Source organism: Leptosomus discolor, chromosome 10 (genome assembly GCF_034619465.1).
Source record: "Leptosomus discolor isolate bLepDis1 chromosome 10, bLepDis1.hap2, whole genome shotgun sequence".
Lineage (NCBI taxonomy): Eukaryota > Metazoa > Chordata > Aves > Leptosomiformes > Leptosomidae > Leptosomus > Leptosomus discolor.
In genome coordinates, this window is record NC_141400.1 from 4886912 (window position 1) to 4903933 (window position 17022).

The 17022-nt window shown below is 40.0% G+C and overlaps 1 protein-coding gene across 1 annotated transcript in view; it reads left to right on the top strand.

The window, feature by feature from the left end:
* SLIT3 (slit guidance ligand 3) overlaps positions 1-17022 on the top strand; it is a 523033-nt gene that overhangs the window by 308810 nt on the left and 197201 nt on the right. The window contains exons 7-8 of the mRNA XM_086471174.1: positions 10065-10136; positions 15265-15428. Coding sequence (XP_086327300.1) covers positions 10065-10136; positions 15265-15428 — 236 coding nt within the window. The remainder of the gene's footprint in view (positions 1-10064; positions 10137-15264; positions 15429-17022) is intronic.

Sequence of the window (17022 nt, forward strand, 5' to 3'; positions counted from 1 at the left end):
ATAGCATTAAGGTTGCAGTGTACTCTGGATGGGACAAATTAAAACATGGTTTTGAAGAATGATGCTGCTCCTTTCTGATCCAAATTTAATCAGTTTCTTTAGAACTTCCTTTGGTGGAGTCCTGTAAGAAACTCGCAGCACTCAGCTGACTGAATGCTGAAACCTTTTACCTTGGAAATCATCATTAAATGCTTTTAGCCTGAACAAATGGCAAAAGTTGCTTGCTCCTTTCAAATTATGGAGTTGGACTGTGTTAGTTTGAATTGGATTATGTTTATAAGACTGCTTTAGCTTCAGAAAGGACTAAACAGAAACAACTGTTCAGGCAGGAACCTGAGAAACCATTTTATTTTTCTGAAGTACTGATGTGTCAAACTTACAGTTTGTATGATCTGACTGTCTTGTTGATTCTTTTCCACAAGTACACTCGGGAAGGCTTTCAGACCTCTGTACGCATTGAGAACCCAATCCAGTTTCCATTGATTTTGGCAGGAGTAGCACAGAATCTGTAAATTACAATACCTGACATGCATGCAGTTGGGTAACACCAAGAGCCACTTTTAGCAAGAAAGATCTCTGTATAACCTAAAAAAAAAACCAAAACCAAAAAAAGCATATCTATTTACCAATTACTTTATATTAAAGTAATATATTTCTATTATTAATTTAATTATATTAATTCATTGAACAAGAGATTTTCAAATTAGTCTGCCAAACCAAATTTAGGTGCATTTAAATTGATTACAATTATATTTTTTGTCACCGTGGCTCCTGTGAAAATCTGCACCTAAATAACTAGATTGCAGGGACTAGATTTACTCCCTGCTGAAATCAGCAACAGGATTTGCACTGACTTCAGTGAACATCGGTCTGGGTATTATGATAATTGGAGTTGTTCCCGGTGGTTCTAGGCAATATCATCAGCCCTTGAAACTGGGTACCATAGAGAAACATCAAAACCACCCTGATGATATAAAACATTTATTCAGTGTTTACAGAAATACTTTCCTTTCTCTGAGTCCAAATACTTACAGGAAATTGTTGATGTAATTGGGAGTTAGAGACACAGCAGTCATTCCCAGCACGGTGTACTGAAAAATGTGTAGCCTTTGGGCAAAGACTTGAGATAATTTCTTGATTCAAAAAAGTACAGGCAGTGTTTCTTGTCCCATTTTTAAGTTTAGAAAAATAAGCCATTGGAGAATCCTTAATTTAAAAATAAAACAGAGGCAGAATAATCTCAGTCTGCATTCTTTTGTCTTTGCACCGGTGCTTTTATAACTAAACTTCCTATTCGGGCTGGATTGGATTTGTATTTTTTGCCTAGAATTAGAACGTCATGTGAAAGATTGAAAAGCTGATTGAAATTCCTCTAAAAAGCTTTTTCAGCTCTCTCTGGGCGTAGGCATTAGAAAGAATTGCGGGATGCAACTGGTACCTGTATTTTGTACAGCTGTTAGAGGTGATTTGATTGTGTGGGAAAATAGATATGTCTTTCTGTCTATAGAAGGAGGAGACTTCCTTAAGGGGAAGCATTAAGGCGTTTAGTGTAAGAACATCTGAATTACGTTCTTAACAAAGTCCTCAACCTAAATGAATCATGTACCCTTATTCTCTGCATAATCTTTATCATATTTTACTTTACCTTATCTTGGCTTAGTACATCTTATTTTATTTTATGCTATTCTATTATTCTATTTTCTACTTTATCTTGTTTTAGCATATTCTATTTGCATGTTGGTATAAGTAAATTCAGACATAATGGTGCGTATGTGCACTTACAACATAAATGCAGGGCTAGAGATAACACTAGAAAGGTGTCGGCATCAGCCACCAGCCATAAGTCACCAGAATCCTTAACCTTGCTCCCACTTGTGTACATACAATAAGACAATCTTTGCTTGTACAGGCCCGTATGATTTTTTTCCTGGCCTTGTTCACCCATTTGCACTGATTCCTAGTCCCCTTCTCTTTACCCAGATAGCTTGCCCAACAATTTTCTTAGCTGCAGATCCTGTCTTTCCCTCTCCTCCACTCTTAGCCACAGCTCCTGACCTCCCCAGTCCCAGACATTCCAGCCGAGGCCCAGCCAGTCTCTAAGGGCAGTTAATGCAGCAATTACAGGACTTAAGTTAATATGCCCTGAAGTTATCGCTGTAGGCAAATGTGATCACCCTGGTTCTGGCTGGGTGACAAAACAGGCATTTAAAAAAAAAAAAAAAAGAACTTGTTATTACAATAACCCAGTTTCCCCAAAGCCCGATGTTTTTGGAAGTAATCTCACTCCTTCAAGGGAAAAAAAAAAAATCTGCCATAAACATCTGGCCTTTATAATAAGCTTAAATAGTTAAAATCTGACAGTTATATGCAAATTAAAATCAGCCACAGAATGGGAAGAATCAGGCAATTGTAGCAGTAAACACTGCTGGCGGTTTAGTGTGTAATTCCATGCTAAGCTTATTTATTTTATTTTTTCATACATCTCCAAAGAGAACGTTTTCTTTCCTCTATATCCTTGAGGCTGGTGATATTTCTGATGTCAGCTTCCCAAGTTAACAATGCTACAGCCTCTCATGTTGCTGTGATGAGAACATTTGTGAACACATCGGCAAAAGACTAATACTGGAACAGAAATCACAAATTGGCAACTAGTTATTTTTATTTATTTCAGTGGATTTTACGTGTCACCTGGAGACTATTTAGAAAATTATTTGCCTGGGCTAACATTGTGTTTAAAAATAGCACTTGTGTAGTGCCAACTCATTTTAGAGTTGGGTACAAATATTGAGACAAAAACCCAGCTGTTATTGCTTTTGCTGCTAATTTGAGGTGTCAGAACAGAGCTCTACTGCTGTATGTCAGTGAGTAAGGCCCCTTGTGAGATCATTATGTTTTCTAACAGTTGAGAGTAATGGATTAATCAGTGCAGCATCAGTTGCTTTCATTATATGCCCACATGGTAGTTGGGGGCTTTAACTTAAACAGTCTGTGGGGAGATCAAAGGATTGAGTACAAGAGGCACTCAGGACTTCCCAAACCTGAAGAGATCCAGTTGAGTTTTGGACCTTGCCTAATGAGCGAATCTTGGATGCCTTGAAAGTCAAGGGTGAGGACTGTGCTCATTGCTGAGGGATAGAGTGCCAAAGCCATTTTGCTTTTTTCATCAGAGGCCATGAGAAGCAGTAAATATTTAATTTAAAGCAAATTCCTTCTGACCTGTGTGAAAAATAGCTCTTTAGAGCTATTGAAAGTATAACTCCTTTTACCCTACAATCTCAGAGTTAATTACAAACATTAATTATGGCAGTGTATAAAATTCAAGACTTGGCTTTGTTACTAAAAATAGATTTAGATTCACTTTTTGGAATTGGTAAAATGCCCTGCTGTTAGTTATTTTCGGTGGTATGTAAGAGCTGAAGTTGTCATCTGTTGTCCCACCCTAGGGCAGGATCATCGTGTCCCGTGCCATTCCTGCCAGGGATTCATTTATTCTTTTATTACAGGTTTCTGCCACTGATGGCCGCACACTCTGTAACAGCTCTTTTCTGTATTTTTCATGTTCTTATTGTAAGAAACATTTCCCCTATAGCTAACAAAAATCCACCTTTCTGAAATTTAAGCCTGTAACTGCTTTGCTTAACCCCTGTTGAATACAAGGAACAGAGAATGTCTTTTCACTTTGCAATGGCATTTATGTAGTTGGATAGAAGTTTAGGAATAAGTGATATGAATCTGCTAACATAGAGGTCTAAGGTTCTGTCACTGTTAGTGTTAAATTTTGCTGCTAATGCAGTCACCCAAATTCTTGTTTCATCTCTAGTATTTCAGCCAGACCCCAAGATTTTCTTCTTTATATGCGTAGATACCGATGGAGATGTCTGATCTTGCACAGATTTAATAGTTTCGGTCCACGTGTACACTGTGAAAAAATTCCTTCACTTATTTTTATTTACCAACACTCTATGCCCCCTCCAAAGCTTTGGGGTCTTGAAGAGGTCTTTCTGTCACTGCCAGGGCTGGACTGTTGTGCTCCCTTCTGAGCTCCACTGGCAACTTGGGGTGAGCTGCTCAATCTTTTTTGCATCAGTTCACCCACTCCTGAGCAGAAATAACATTATCAAGAAAACTATTTATATGGGAGGCTTAATTATGCTTGGAGATGCCTTGGTTAAGTCTTAATAAATTTTCTGGTCTTATTTACTGGATGTATAGTTGCACTGGGGATAGGAAGCCTGGAAACCGTGGCAGTTGTGGGAGAAGCAGTAATTGGGGAGTGTGACAGTAATTCACTCTTGGGAATGTCACAAGCCTGCAGATGCACCATTTGTAGCTATCCATTGCATGCACATAGATAATAATCTTGCATTAGGCCCAATTACATGGTGTTATGGACACACAACACACGGATTACATACACAGCCAACGAGCATGCTGTGATAAAGCAGTGGTGTAATTGAAGGAGACAGAAGGAAATGTTAGACTTGTTAGTGCTACCAGTGCTGCAGTGCCTGATACGGCTCTTCCCCACCAGCCTTGCCCGTTTGCTTTTCTGCTGTGTTTCAAAGTCTCTCTTTCAAAATACAGGTTTATCACAGAGTGAGGTAACTCAGCACCCTGTTCTTTCCGCGGTGTGTGCTGAGAGAGTTTTGAGCGGGAGAAGGAAATGAACGTCATTGTTTGACTTAGAATGGAGCCCATAGACACATAGAAGCATACACTGCTGAATGAGGACTATTTGCTGGATTCCCGCTATCAAAATGTGTGTGACAGGAGCTTGTAAACAATCTCTAGTGCCCAAACATAAAAGCTTTTAAAACCAGAAACGTAATAAATGAGCTGGTGCTTTTTCAGATCTCTTTCTTCATTTACTTATCAGTAAATGGGTCCGAATATTTCTTTCTAACTGGGAATTTTGCAAATGCTGCAATGTCCCGTGGTCAGCCAAATGTGACACAAAAGCAACCTGGCGTGTGTCAGAAACCTGAATGGCCAGCACAGCAGACCTCTAGTAACTATGGTAGATGCTTATTAAGGCTTGGGGAAAAGTGTTAATCAAAAATTTAATCTACCATATAATTTCTCAATTTGATTAGCTGTTTGTGCTAATCAGCTGCAGAAATGGAATGCGAAAGAATTAGTCTCTGTTACTGTCAAAAAACAAAGGGCATCTTCAGCGTATGACATGATCTTGTGCTCAAAGTTCCTTTCGGTTCACATCTAGTACTTAACTGGAACAGAGGAGGTAGATATATTGTAATGAAAGTATTATTATTTCAGATGAATAAGGCACCAGGCATTCTGATATTTATTATGTGCTCTTAATTATATCATTAATTGAATTCCAAGTAAGAGAAACAAAACCTCTGTGTACTCTGTAATTTACAGAATTGAGGATGTTTGGCTACCGATTTGACAGCCTGGGATTTCTGCTCTCTGAATTAGCCCAAGGAACATGAAAGGATGCTTGCAGTTCCCGAGTTTTTAAAATAAAATACTTGTATTATTAGTAGGTTCAAAATTGAAATCCTATCCTTTTTTTTCCAAAGTATCTTCCATAAAAGTTGTATGATTTCTTCTAGCATTAGGGGTATAATTTTTTTCTGACTCTAATCTAGTCCTGAACACCTGTATTCCTATTCAGGAGGGTGGAGAAAGGCATAAAGAATAATGTGTAAATATTATTTAAAAAACACACACGACAGTTCTTCGGGTTAATGATTTTAATGTAATCACGTTGAGTCTGGAATTAACAACTCTCTGTCAGGGAACTACAGTGGTGAAGTGTACGTGAGTTTGGAGGAAGTCAGAAGAGAAGAGAAATGCAACTGCATGTAGTTAAATTTGCACAAAAAGTTTGAGGAAGGAGATAGGTAATTGTTTTCAAATCGTGACAGGATTGCAGAGTGAGCGTTCTTTCCTTCAAAAAGATTCTGAGTAGCAGGGGCTGTAAATCAGCTTTGTTCCTCAGAAGGAAGGAAGCAGCTCCATGCGTGCCTCTAACTGGTTTGGGCAACTGGCACAGGAGTGTGAGTTAGTAGAGCAGTTCCTCAGGGGTTGTAAATTGAAGTCAGTGGGACTATGACAGTTCATACCGGTGGAGGATGTACCACCTCAAAGACTGCTGATCCCACGTTATGCATCTTCCAAGTAGTCCTTGGAGGATCCTTAGGACTGCTGCAGTCTGCTTCTGCTTAGCTTGCAAGATCTGACAAGGATCAAGGCCCAAGGTGGGAAGTTTGCTGGCATAAATAGTACTGTCTATAACCTCCGTTTCCTGATCCAGCATTTTGGATGTGAATAGTTTACAGGGAGAGGTCTTCTAAGTGAGAGGACAGTGCTTTTTCAATGTCTGAGGGTATATTGGATTCTGGAAGAGTTGGGAGGTATAAGGCTGGGGAGAACCCAGCAAAATACAAATTTCCCCGTATGACATTGGGGGAGTCAGAAGATTCTGGAAGTTTTCTGGTTTTCACATCTTCCTGGTGTTTGTGCATCTGTTTCTATGGATTTGAATCTTAGCTGGATCAAAATGAGACTGGGGCCTTGGAGCAGCTACCAGACGGTTGGAGTAGGATTTATTTTTTCCCTTCTTGTGTAAAAAATGCCACTGTACTGTGTGCTTACCCCTGTCAGGACACATACTCAAAAAATCATTGCTGGGAAGGCTTCATGTGCATGACAGAAAGCTTTGCAGAGTGCCTCTAGAGCCCGCCTCTGCCCTAAACCGTCCCCATTCAAAAACCTACTGCGTGGGAGTTGGGCTCTGCACAACCAGAGCAGCAGGGCTCAATTCCTGCAGCTACAAGTGGGCTGTAATGCAGACAGTTCACTGTCAATTAGTGCCCTTTGCAGTGTTTGGCCTTCTTTGTTCAGAAATAATTGCTGTTATCATAGATGTTTTATTGCCTTCATTATGGTTAACATTTAAATATCAATGAAATAGTATGCTACTAAGTCATCTGCGCAATAGCTATCTGCTAGAGTTATCCCTGAAATTTATGTTTAAGGACTATATTAATTCAGCAGTGAATTAGGATTCTTAGAAGGAGGGTTATGTATTTGTTGATGAATTATGGGAAACCTTTGCTTATTCAGGGTAAAACCTGAGCCACTCTTCTCTGATATTTTGTAAGTAGAACTACTGTGTGATTGGAATAATGCTTTGTCTGTTAACAGAAATATTTTAAGAAATTTAAAAATAATTTTGAATCATCAACAGGGACAGTAAAGGCTCACCTTTCTGCATCCAGATGAAGAATTGCGCTGGGAGACAGGGATGTGTTCTCTGTCCTCAGCACAGAAGGAAGCTCACTGTCACGTTCTCTTCGGCCTGAATCCAACCCATGTCCTTTTCTTGAATTCCTGTGGCTTCCATTGACTCATATAGTGCCATGTGTGACCTATTCAGACATCAGCTCTGTATGTGATTTAATTTTTTGTAAGCTGCCTCTACATGTGGCTTTTATTTATCAGTGTGTACCTAAAATCTTCTAACCAAGTGCATAGCTCATTTTTATGTAACAGGCAACTGAGGCAAAGGACGAATTATATTTTTATGTTTACAGAAAAAAAATGGTGATGCGATTAGGAATTTCGTTTGAGAGCCCTGTTTGAACTTCCCACCATGCATGTGCGAATGTAAATAGCAAATAAATATAGATATTGAAGGGGGGGTGTGTTGATGTGTATAGGCATGCACCCTTACAAGAGGGTTTGTTCGCTTTCTGAAATAGTTGTGCGTGCTTGTTTTGGCTAATTGTCCCCAAAAGACTTTGGTTTGCATCACTGGCTAAATAATGGTAATCAAGCAGTAGCAATTGTATGACAGGTTCATTTTGCACCATGTAAACTGGCACAGTGGGACGTTTGTGTTGTAATCACGACCTTAGCAGGAATTCAAAGGTAGAGCTTTTCAGCCCTACAGATGTACACGGGTACATACTGTATCAGATGTTCACTTCCAGCGCTGAAGCGACTGTAAGGCCGTGGCATGTGCAGGCTGTGATGCACAGCTGACAGAATGACATGGCTGATAGCTGTAAAAGCTGACTTTCAGGTTTACCGCTGAAGTTGACAGTATTTCCCTCTTCATCTTATGTAGTAAATTTATAATAGACTGTGTTTGTCTTTGAGTCTTCGCACATTGAGAAATTGAATACGTAAAGTTGTAATTTTGTATACTTGTTGATCCCCGTACTTACCAATGTGTTTCTTGTCCAATCTTTGGCAGCATCAAGTTTTCCAGAGGATCTGGAGTGAATACTATATATTATACTATGAGCTGTGATGTACTAAGGTGTACAGCTCTTGTCAGCCTGATGTGTGAACACGTGTGACTTGACTGACACAGATCTCTGGCAATGGATGTCACATGCAGATTCCAGATTTCCAAAACTTTGCTTTTACTGACATGACTCACTTTGCTCAGGGATTTGGAAAATAAGGGTAGTTTTGCTCTGTTGGTGCAGTTCGCTGTCATGGGTATGTCAGCCCTCAAGCTGGCTCTAGACCAATGGTGCATCTATCTGGTGCAGCATTATGCTGAAATACCAGCTACGATCCTACTAACAAAGTGGTCGTGTACTGTCCTGCTGGGAGGCAGTGCAGCAGCAACACAAACACAACTGCTGCCAGTGTCAGAGCCTGCTCACACACCTCTCCTGAGCGTGCCTGCGCATAGCCATGTTACCCTGCAACCTCCTGGCTTTGCCAATATGCCTGTGTGTCTTCCTGTGTACCAGAAAAAGACTTAATAGGGTGTAATCTCGTTTAATTTTAATCTGCTGAAGTTGTAGATGATGGTTTTGCCAAGAGATTTCCAGGCAGAATTGTAAAAATGTTTTTCAATTGGCAGATGACCAAGAGGGCTAGTTAACTTCTGTAAAACTCTTCAAGAGCTTTTGATTAGTGTCCTGTGTGTATATATGTATGGAACAGCTAAATAATTCAGGGAACGGTAATGTGCCTTTACGTTGCTTCAGCAGGTATTTTCTTCAACACGTATACAAACACACAAAAGCACTATCTTCTACCAAAGGGATCCCGTGCTGTGCCCCTTTTATAAAGCAGGGCTTTATATAGCAAAGCTCACACCACACGTTTCAAATAGGCAGCTGCAGCCAGCAGCAGGATCAGCCACACTGGGACAGGGAGTCATCACCAGCCCCATCAGTTCTCATGACAAACTGGGCTACTGTATTTGCAGATTTGGTGCACTTGGAGCACAGCAATTATGCCCTTTGGAGTGCTTTCCATTTCCTGTGCCATCTTGATAAACTTTATAGCTTCTAATTTGCTAGAGAGTCATTGATATAATTAGGAGCTGCATAAATGGGAGCAGCACACACAGCTGATAATCAAGTCAGTTCGTTTTTCATATGAAGCACTAAGGAGGTCCCTACCAGCAGCTGAGATCATTTTCTCTTTAAGCGCTGCTTTGACAGAGCAGCAGAAATCCTTACATGCCTGGGTCATGACATGTTTTATTACGGTCTGTTCCACTACCCATATATTTTTTCGTAAGGAAACCAAAGCAAGGGTACCCATCCATCCATGTGTTTTCAAAAGGGCAATTTGAGCTGTCTGTCTGTGTGAGCCGGCTGTGTTAACAAGCCTGTGAGAGTCAACAGCTCTCTTTTTGTGTGAGAGCGAGCGCTTTAAGTGCAAGGCTTTCCTATTGCAGTGTGCGAGTTTGATGTTCCTCCACTCAAATTGCACCAGGTTTTCAAGGCGGGTTTTTTTGGCTTAGCTAGAAAGTCTGGATCTGTTCAGTAGTCAACAAAAACTCATCTCCTCTACAGCTTGGTACTCAGCCATGGTAAATAGTAACAACCATCCATTCTTATGCTGCTGTTGCTTGCTTTGCCCTAACAATATCTTTCACGATACGTCACAAATTGTCAGAGATGTCGGTCAGCATGTCTTACTGCTCACAGCCTGGCAGATTTATTACCAAGAGTTTTAGCGGCTTGTTTCTGCAGATAGTGTGTTGGTGAAGAAATGTAAATGACTAATCAATCCATTATTCTCTTTCTCTCTCTTTTTTTTTTTTCCCCTCTTAACAGTACTCTCAACAACAACAACATCACCCGCATTCCTGTTACCAGTTTCAATCACATGCCAAAGATCAGGACTCTGTGAGTAATATCTTTGAAAATTATAGTAATAATGGTAATGGTGTAAGCCAATTGTTTGGATATTTGTCAGCCTGTGATAATCTTATTTCAACCTCTTCCCAATGTGAACAGTCACCCTGCTCTCTTGAGGAAGACGGTCACTGAACCAGCCTGACCCTGCGAGGGCGCAGCGGGCAGGGCCTTGCAGCCGGCCCTGTCCCACAGGGCCCCCAGAATGGGTACAGCCTGGGGCACCTCTGTGGGGATGGGGACAGGGAGGGTGGGCTGGGGGGGCTGGTGTGGGGGCTGAGCGCCCCGGGCTGGGCTGGAGTCTGGGCTGCGGTGGGGCTGGGGAAGCCCTGGGACCCCTGGTGAGGCCAGGCAGGGTTGTGAAGGTGGCTGGTGCCCTCAGGGCCCGGAGAGTTCACTGGATTTACCCAGGGTTAAGTAAGATTCAGTTTTATCAAGATTTTGAATTTACCCGGAAATGAAACTGGCAGTTTTTTCCATGGGAAAATCCATAACGTGAAATGTGTTCCAAGCTGAAACATCATCAAAATTGTGAAAACTGCTCAGATGGATCAGGTTATTTAATTTTGTTAATATCCTATGTTTAAATCCTATTTCTTCTTTCAAATTCAGAATGTTAATTTCTGAATACAAGAAGTTTTTTAAAGAACTTGATAGAAGCTTCTTTTCCAGAGACTTTCTGAAATAAAATGTCACTGATTCTGATGCATTTTTTATAAAAGCTTCTCTTAGGTCAAATCCATTTTGCTATAGCTGGGCACCATTCCACTGGAAAAGCTCTGATCGGCTTTAGTAGACCAAAATACAAAACCTGTGAAAATATACTGTGTGCATTTGTATCCTTTTCCCATCGACTACTAAAAACATTTTTTTAAAAATAAATTATTACTTTAGAGAATATATAACTTCAGGAAAAGTCATATTTAAACAAAGTCTCTCTGTTTTTTTCTTCCAAAATCTCAAACTCGACCAAGATGTATTTAGTCCTAAAAGCAAAGAAAGGGAAGTAGTAGCTAGCCTAAAAGTTTTCTGTGGCACTGAAAAAACAAAATGCTTCAAGGATGCTACATACGCATGTGTAAAATCGTATTAAATAAGTTAACAGAACTAAAGAAAAATGGCGCTTACTCATGTCAATCTGTGTAAGATAACCTCTGATTTAAATTTACGTTCTTCATTAAATGGTGACATTCATAGATCTTAATGTAAATAATTAAATGGAAATTAGATATTTGTCTTTTGGAAGAGAGTGGATAAAGAAGATAAAGGTGTAGGGTTAAGATTCCTGGAGTTTTGCCTTTTCTCATTCAGTCACGACGGTCCAGAAAATTTGCCTGACTTCTTCAGATTAGTCAGTCTTGTCTGTTACCAGAGCTGAATGCCTTCTGTCATTTTCCTTTTAGTTTAATTTCGGAGATGGCTTTGTATATAGCTCCCTGGAGACTTACACTGACTAATCCCCCTCTGCTGTAATTAAGGAAAAAAAAAAAAGAAAAAAAAAAGGGGGGGGGGGGGGGGGGAAGGAAGTAATAAATAGGATTTATAAAGGGAAGCTTTTCTATTGAATTCTGAGAGCTACATTTTATAGAACATGAATGCTGACCCACTCTAAAAGGATTTGCTGGAAATTTAATTTAGGGTCTGTAGCTAAAAGGGCACCTTTGCAAACTTGCATTCGTATTCATTCACCTCATGTTCTGTAAAGGTAGTTTCATCAGTATCAAGTGGCATGTTTCAGTCTCCAAAGACTGACAAATAACACCCAGTACCCTTCTTAGCAGTTCAATCTAGGAATTAAAAAATCCTACGTAGACAGGTGGAAATACAGTAAAATGGTTTAGTTTTCTGTCTTTCCTTCCAATCTGTTTCAACAGAGACAGAAAAGTTATCAAAATAGCAATTACTGTAAGTTAAATACTGGAATCAAACAGCATTTCATAATTTCTGCTGATGCTCCTACATATTACAAATTCTTTCTCTATTCCCAAGTCATCTTAGCACTTTTCACAATTAATGCTTTATTAATTATGATTATTGACAAAACCAGTTTGCATAGCTAGAGATTACTTAATATTTTCTGAAATTCTTCTATTCAGAATTTAGGTTAATACTGTTTTGATTTAACCAAGTTCTGTGTAAATGGTTAGTAATAGCCTAAAAACTAACTTACCCCTGAGCACATGTAAAACTGGTCAGTCTTTATTCACCTATGTAAAATATTTGTATAAAGATATTATTTGGGGGGACAGTGTTAATATTCTCTCTAGTTTCCTGAGCTTTATTTCACTTGATAACCTGTTTCTTCTGCATTAATATACAACCTCAGTGAACAGTTTGCATGAAAGGAGAACGTGGTCTGAGGCATAATGGCTGACTAAGATCAACTGTTTAATCTCTTGGTTGTTGATGCAGATTCAGTCCGAATGGGTCATGGATAATGTTCATTACAGTTCGGTGACTACTGTTTTCTTAAAAAATGGTCATCGCTTTGTACACCTTCTCACATAGCTTCCCACTTAGACGTGCTTTTTTTTTTTAGAAGCTCTTGCAGGGAATCCCTGGTCTGAATGTTACTTAGGTAGGGACAAGCCCTTTTCCCATCCAGCTGAGGCCCAGTGCAGTGTGGATAGTGTTGTCCCTATGTGTCTCTTTTACACACCAGTGAGATCCATTAGCAAGACATTTGGGGCTGCTTGTGCCACAGCTGCATCTGCTGTGATAGTTCTGTGGATAAATAGCTTTTTCTTCATGGCTCTCAAAACAATCTGCTCATTTAAGAAGAACAGAGAAGAAAAAATAAAGAGCATATTCAACTTGAACATGACCTCTCAGGGGAAAGAAAAAAGAAACAAAACAGGGAAGTGCTAGTAGGATTTGAAGCACTTGAGGAATTCTTTAAAAAGATCAGCTCTTCTGTGCTAACCTTTTTTATTTAACTGTCTTTTCTGTTTCTGGGTTTCATTGATCTTTTAGCGTTGATTGGAAGTGACAGGACTTAGTTTTTATTGATCTGCTTTCCTTTGCCTGAAACAGCTTTATTTATGTTAAAGCATGTCCCCCATACCTATTTAGTTAATGGTGAGTGTCCTGTTGTCTCTGCATGTGTGACTGGCTGCAGAGATAGGTAATTGCATAATTTATTTTAATGCTTTCCTGTTTAAGGGTAAACTGAAAATGTACCAAATCATTTTCAGGTTCACAGGCAATTGGAGCACTGTGCTTTTGAAATACTGCAAAAAGTCTTTTTGTGACTGTGTTCATTAATATAATTATCAAAAATATATTCTAATAGGCTGCTTTGTTAAGGTGGATAGGCTCTTTGAATCGTCTCCTCTCAAAAGCAAACTGTGGAATATCCATACAAAAAACTTGAACAAATGACAAGGTAGGGCTCTGCTGAGGCAGACGAGCTGGCAAAGAGGTGACAGTTTGCACTACTAAAATGGGAAAATGCAGAAACTAGCTATACGAATTTGGGGGTGGGGGGGAAGCACAACTCCTAGAACTGGAAAGCTGACCCTTTTTGTGAAATTGCGGATTTAGTCCTCCTGGCTGCCTGCATCTGTACAGGGGATGCAGGGCATGGCATGGGACGAGCTGATTCAATTGCTGAAGGAAGATAGATTCTGAGTATCGTTGTTGACTGCTGTGGTGGGGATAATACTTTGAGGATTTAAACAAAATGCTTACTCTCTAAGTTCGAACAAAGTCTTACTTAGGATGATTTTTGGCTAGGTGATATTTGTTCTCTTTTCTTTGTAAATGTATTTATTTGTTCTTTCAATCAACCAAAGGTGTTGCAGGCAGATTAGTAGTTCATAATAACAAAACATTTTACTAGAAATCTAACTTACTGCAGTGTCAATTAAGTAGCTTCATAATCCCTAAAGGTTGTCTAGCCATCCTTCTAAAACAGTTACGTTTTGCAGTGCCCCCAGGAGACTAGCATCTTCTGTCTCTACAGGATAAACTCTCAGTTCCAGATTTGTAGTCTTTTACTGTGACTGCCCACCCCAGACATACAAATCTGGGGACTGTCAGCCCAGGCGCCACTGCTGACCTGCGCTGCTGCTGTGCAACATGAAGATCTCACAGACAGACAGTTAATTTCTTTGGTGGATGGACAAGGCTAAATCCTGTGCCCACCAGTTGTGTGGGTTTTTTTAAATGTGATACCTGTAATATTAGTGAATAATGCTTTGTCTAACCATTTCTGACAGGGTTTTCAATCTGTTTTATCATTTCAACTTTGGTGTATCACTGCAAATGTATGACTCATTACGAGGATTGAAATAATTAATGTCCAGGGCTTTTGTTTTGACCTAAAGTTTCATAGCTCCCTGAACGTATCATCAATTCACAGACTTTCACCTGCAATGTGATAATGCTTCTGCAAGTCTCTAGTGCCAGGCATGAAGCGGGCTGGAAAGGGAGCTCTGTGGCTAGATCTTCCGTTACAAAGAACAGCCCGGGCATTGCTGTGCGCCATGACCCTGTCATGGTCCCCTTCTTCGTCATGAGTTGAAAATTCCTGTCTAGAACCTATGTACTTGCACTGAATTGTCACAGTAAAAAGAGCATTGATGAATTTGTACAGGCAACACGGGAACATAAGGTATCAATAGCCTCTGGTGGGTGTGGTGTGTGTCTCTCTCTCCCTCTCCACCCCACCCCCAAAGGGGAGAGAAGAGGGAGGAATCAGTCACCTATCATCCTGTTTTTCAGCCTGGTCCTCGTGTTTATACAAGCCATCCTTTGAATTCAGTCAGAGATATCACATTCATGCCGTTCCTTCTGATACGAAATCACAAGCAAAGTGATTACTTGGAGGAATCTTAAATTCTGCGTGTTCTTTTCTCTAGAACGGCCAGCTCATGATTACCTGTAGACGGGTCATTATTTAACTTCGTTCTTCCAAGACATTATAAATAACGGCACAAATTTATGTGTGGACATTTGTATATTATATGGCGATGAGTCAGTCAAGACCTGACTCAGCTGTAACCAGTAACCTGCAATGGTCCTACGTAAATTGCAGTGAAGAGCCAGCCAGGCTTGTACTTGATTGCTCTGGTTTAAAAATCTACTACTAACTTCGGGGTTGTTCTGTCTCTTGTAGGCGGCTTCACTCCAACTTCCTGCACTGCGACTGCCACCTGGCTTGGCTGTCTGACTGGCTGCGGCAGAGGCGCACGATCGGGCAGTTCACCTTCTGTTTGGCACCCGTCAACCTGCGGGGTTTTCTTGTGGCCGAGGTTCAGAAGAAGGACTTTGTCTGCTCTGGTAATGATGCCAATTATTCATTTATCTATCAGCTGATAGTGTTATATTGATTTTCACATAAAAACAGTGAGGGGAAATTACTATGTTGTGTTTGGATGCTGTTCAGTAGCAGTGCTGTTTGTTTTATCATTGCTAAACTGTATGGGACTAGATCAAATTGTTAATTTTTTCAGCTTTATAAGAATTATTGGATTCCAGTTAACATTTCAGTTCTCAAGTTATTTTTTCTACTATAGCATTGCCAATGATATCAACATAAGAAATCAATTAAGTGTGGATAATTTGGTATTTCTCAAGGGAAGAGCTCTACAGCTGACTGGAATATGAAAGAAAGGAAATAGAAAATGCTAATTGAGTCTGTGGATGAAGGATTGTACTATAGAACATGAGGACCAGATTTTATCCCGGGGGGCTGAAACAGGATTCTTAGGGAGCCAGGGCACTTCGCTGTTCTACAGGTTTCCACACTGATAAATGAGGCTGATGATACACGGCCAACTTACAAACCACGTGTCTGTATGTTGGGCCTGTTCAAGCCTCTGGAACTGCACTTGGCTCTTTTGTGATAGGAATGCGCTTTCTTAAAAGAAGAAAAAAAAAGAAAGGAAAAAAGAGAGAGAGAAAAATAGAAAAATTGGAAAAAGAAATCTCTGAATTTGACTGAAAGGAAGAGATCTGGGAGAGGAGAGGCATGGCAGTGTGTATGCTCTGAAGGGGAAAAAAAAAAAAAAAAAAGAGATGATGATACCAGAAACAAGTTTGGAGATAGTTTTGCAAGCGAAATGGGAAGTAACACAGGGAGCTTGTTATGAAGCCGATGTGAGTCCTAAGCTTGATAGGCTGTGAGTCTTGTGGTATTGTGTTCTTTATCTCTCACAGCCTGTGAGCCGTAGAGCTTTATCCTCTCAGTACATGGATTGACTGATGGAATTGCAGTACAAGTGCTTGTGCTAGAAATGGTTTTAGGAATGCCTTTTTTCCATACTTTCATTTGCATGTGACAAAGAAAGAGAGAAACAGTTGTACTTGGAGAAGAAGGGTTTGATCCCCTTAACTATGTCGTGGATGGTAAATTAATGCCCAGCCCTGGAGGTGTCCAGGGAGTCTAACAGGCACATGGTAAATGAAGTTGTACACCAGTGACTTTTGTGACATGATTTTGAAGAGTGCTGAGCAGCTTCTACGCAGTTGTGGAGATTTGATGACACCCAGAATATCTGATAAATTGTATCAAAAGTTCGACTAAAAGAAAAATCTAGAAATCTAACAGTCTTGGGAGAGGAAGGATAAAAGAAGTGGAGAAATGAATTAAGCTATTAGCAGAATCTAATTTTATCAAAGAGGTAACCACAGCATTTTTTTTCTTATGAATTGAAGTTTCAGATGGGGCATGAGTTCACTGTTTGGATTTATGATCTAGTGAAGTGAAGGAAAAAGAATTGTTTAAATCAGAAGATATAATAATTGCTGAATGAGAAATGTGATGTGGACAGAACTCATCTAAATGGAGTTTTCTGTGCAGACTATGACTTTCAAAAGAGAAAAGGTTTTTAACAGTTGCCTGTTGGACCAAGAACATGTAAGACAGTTCTCA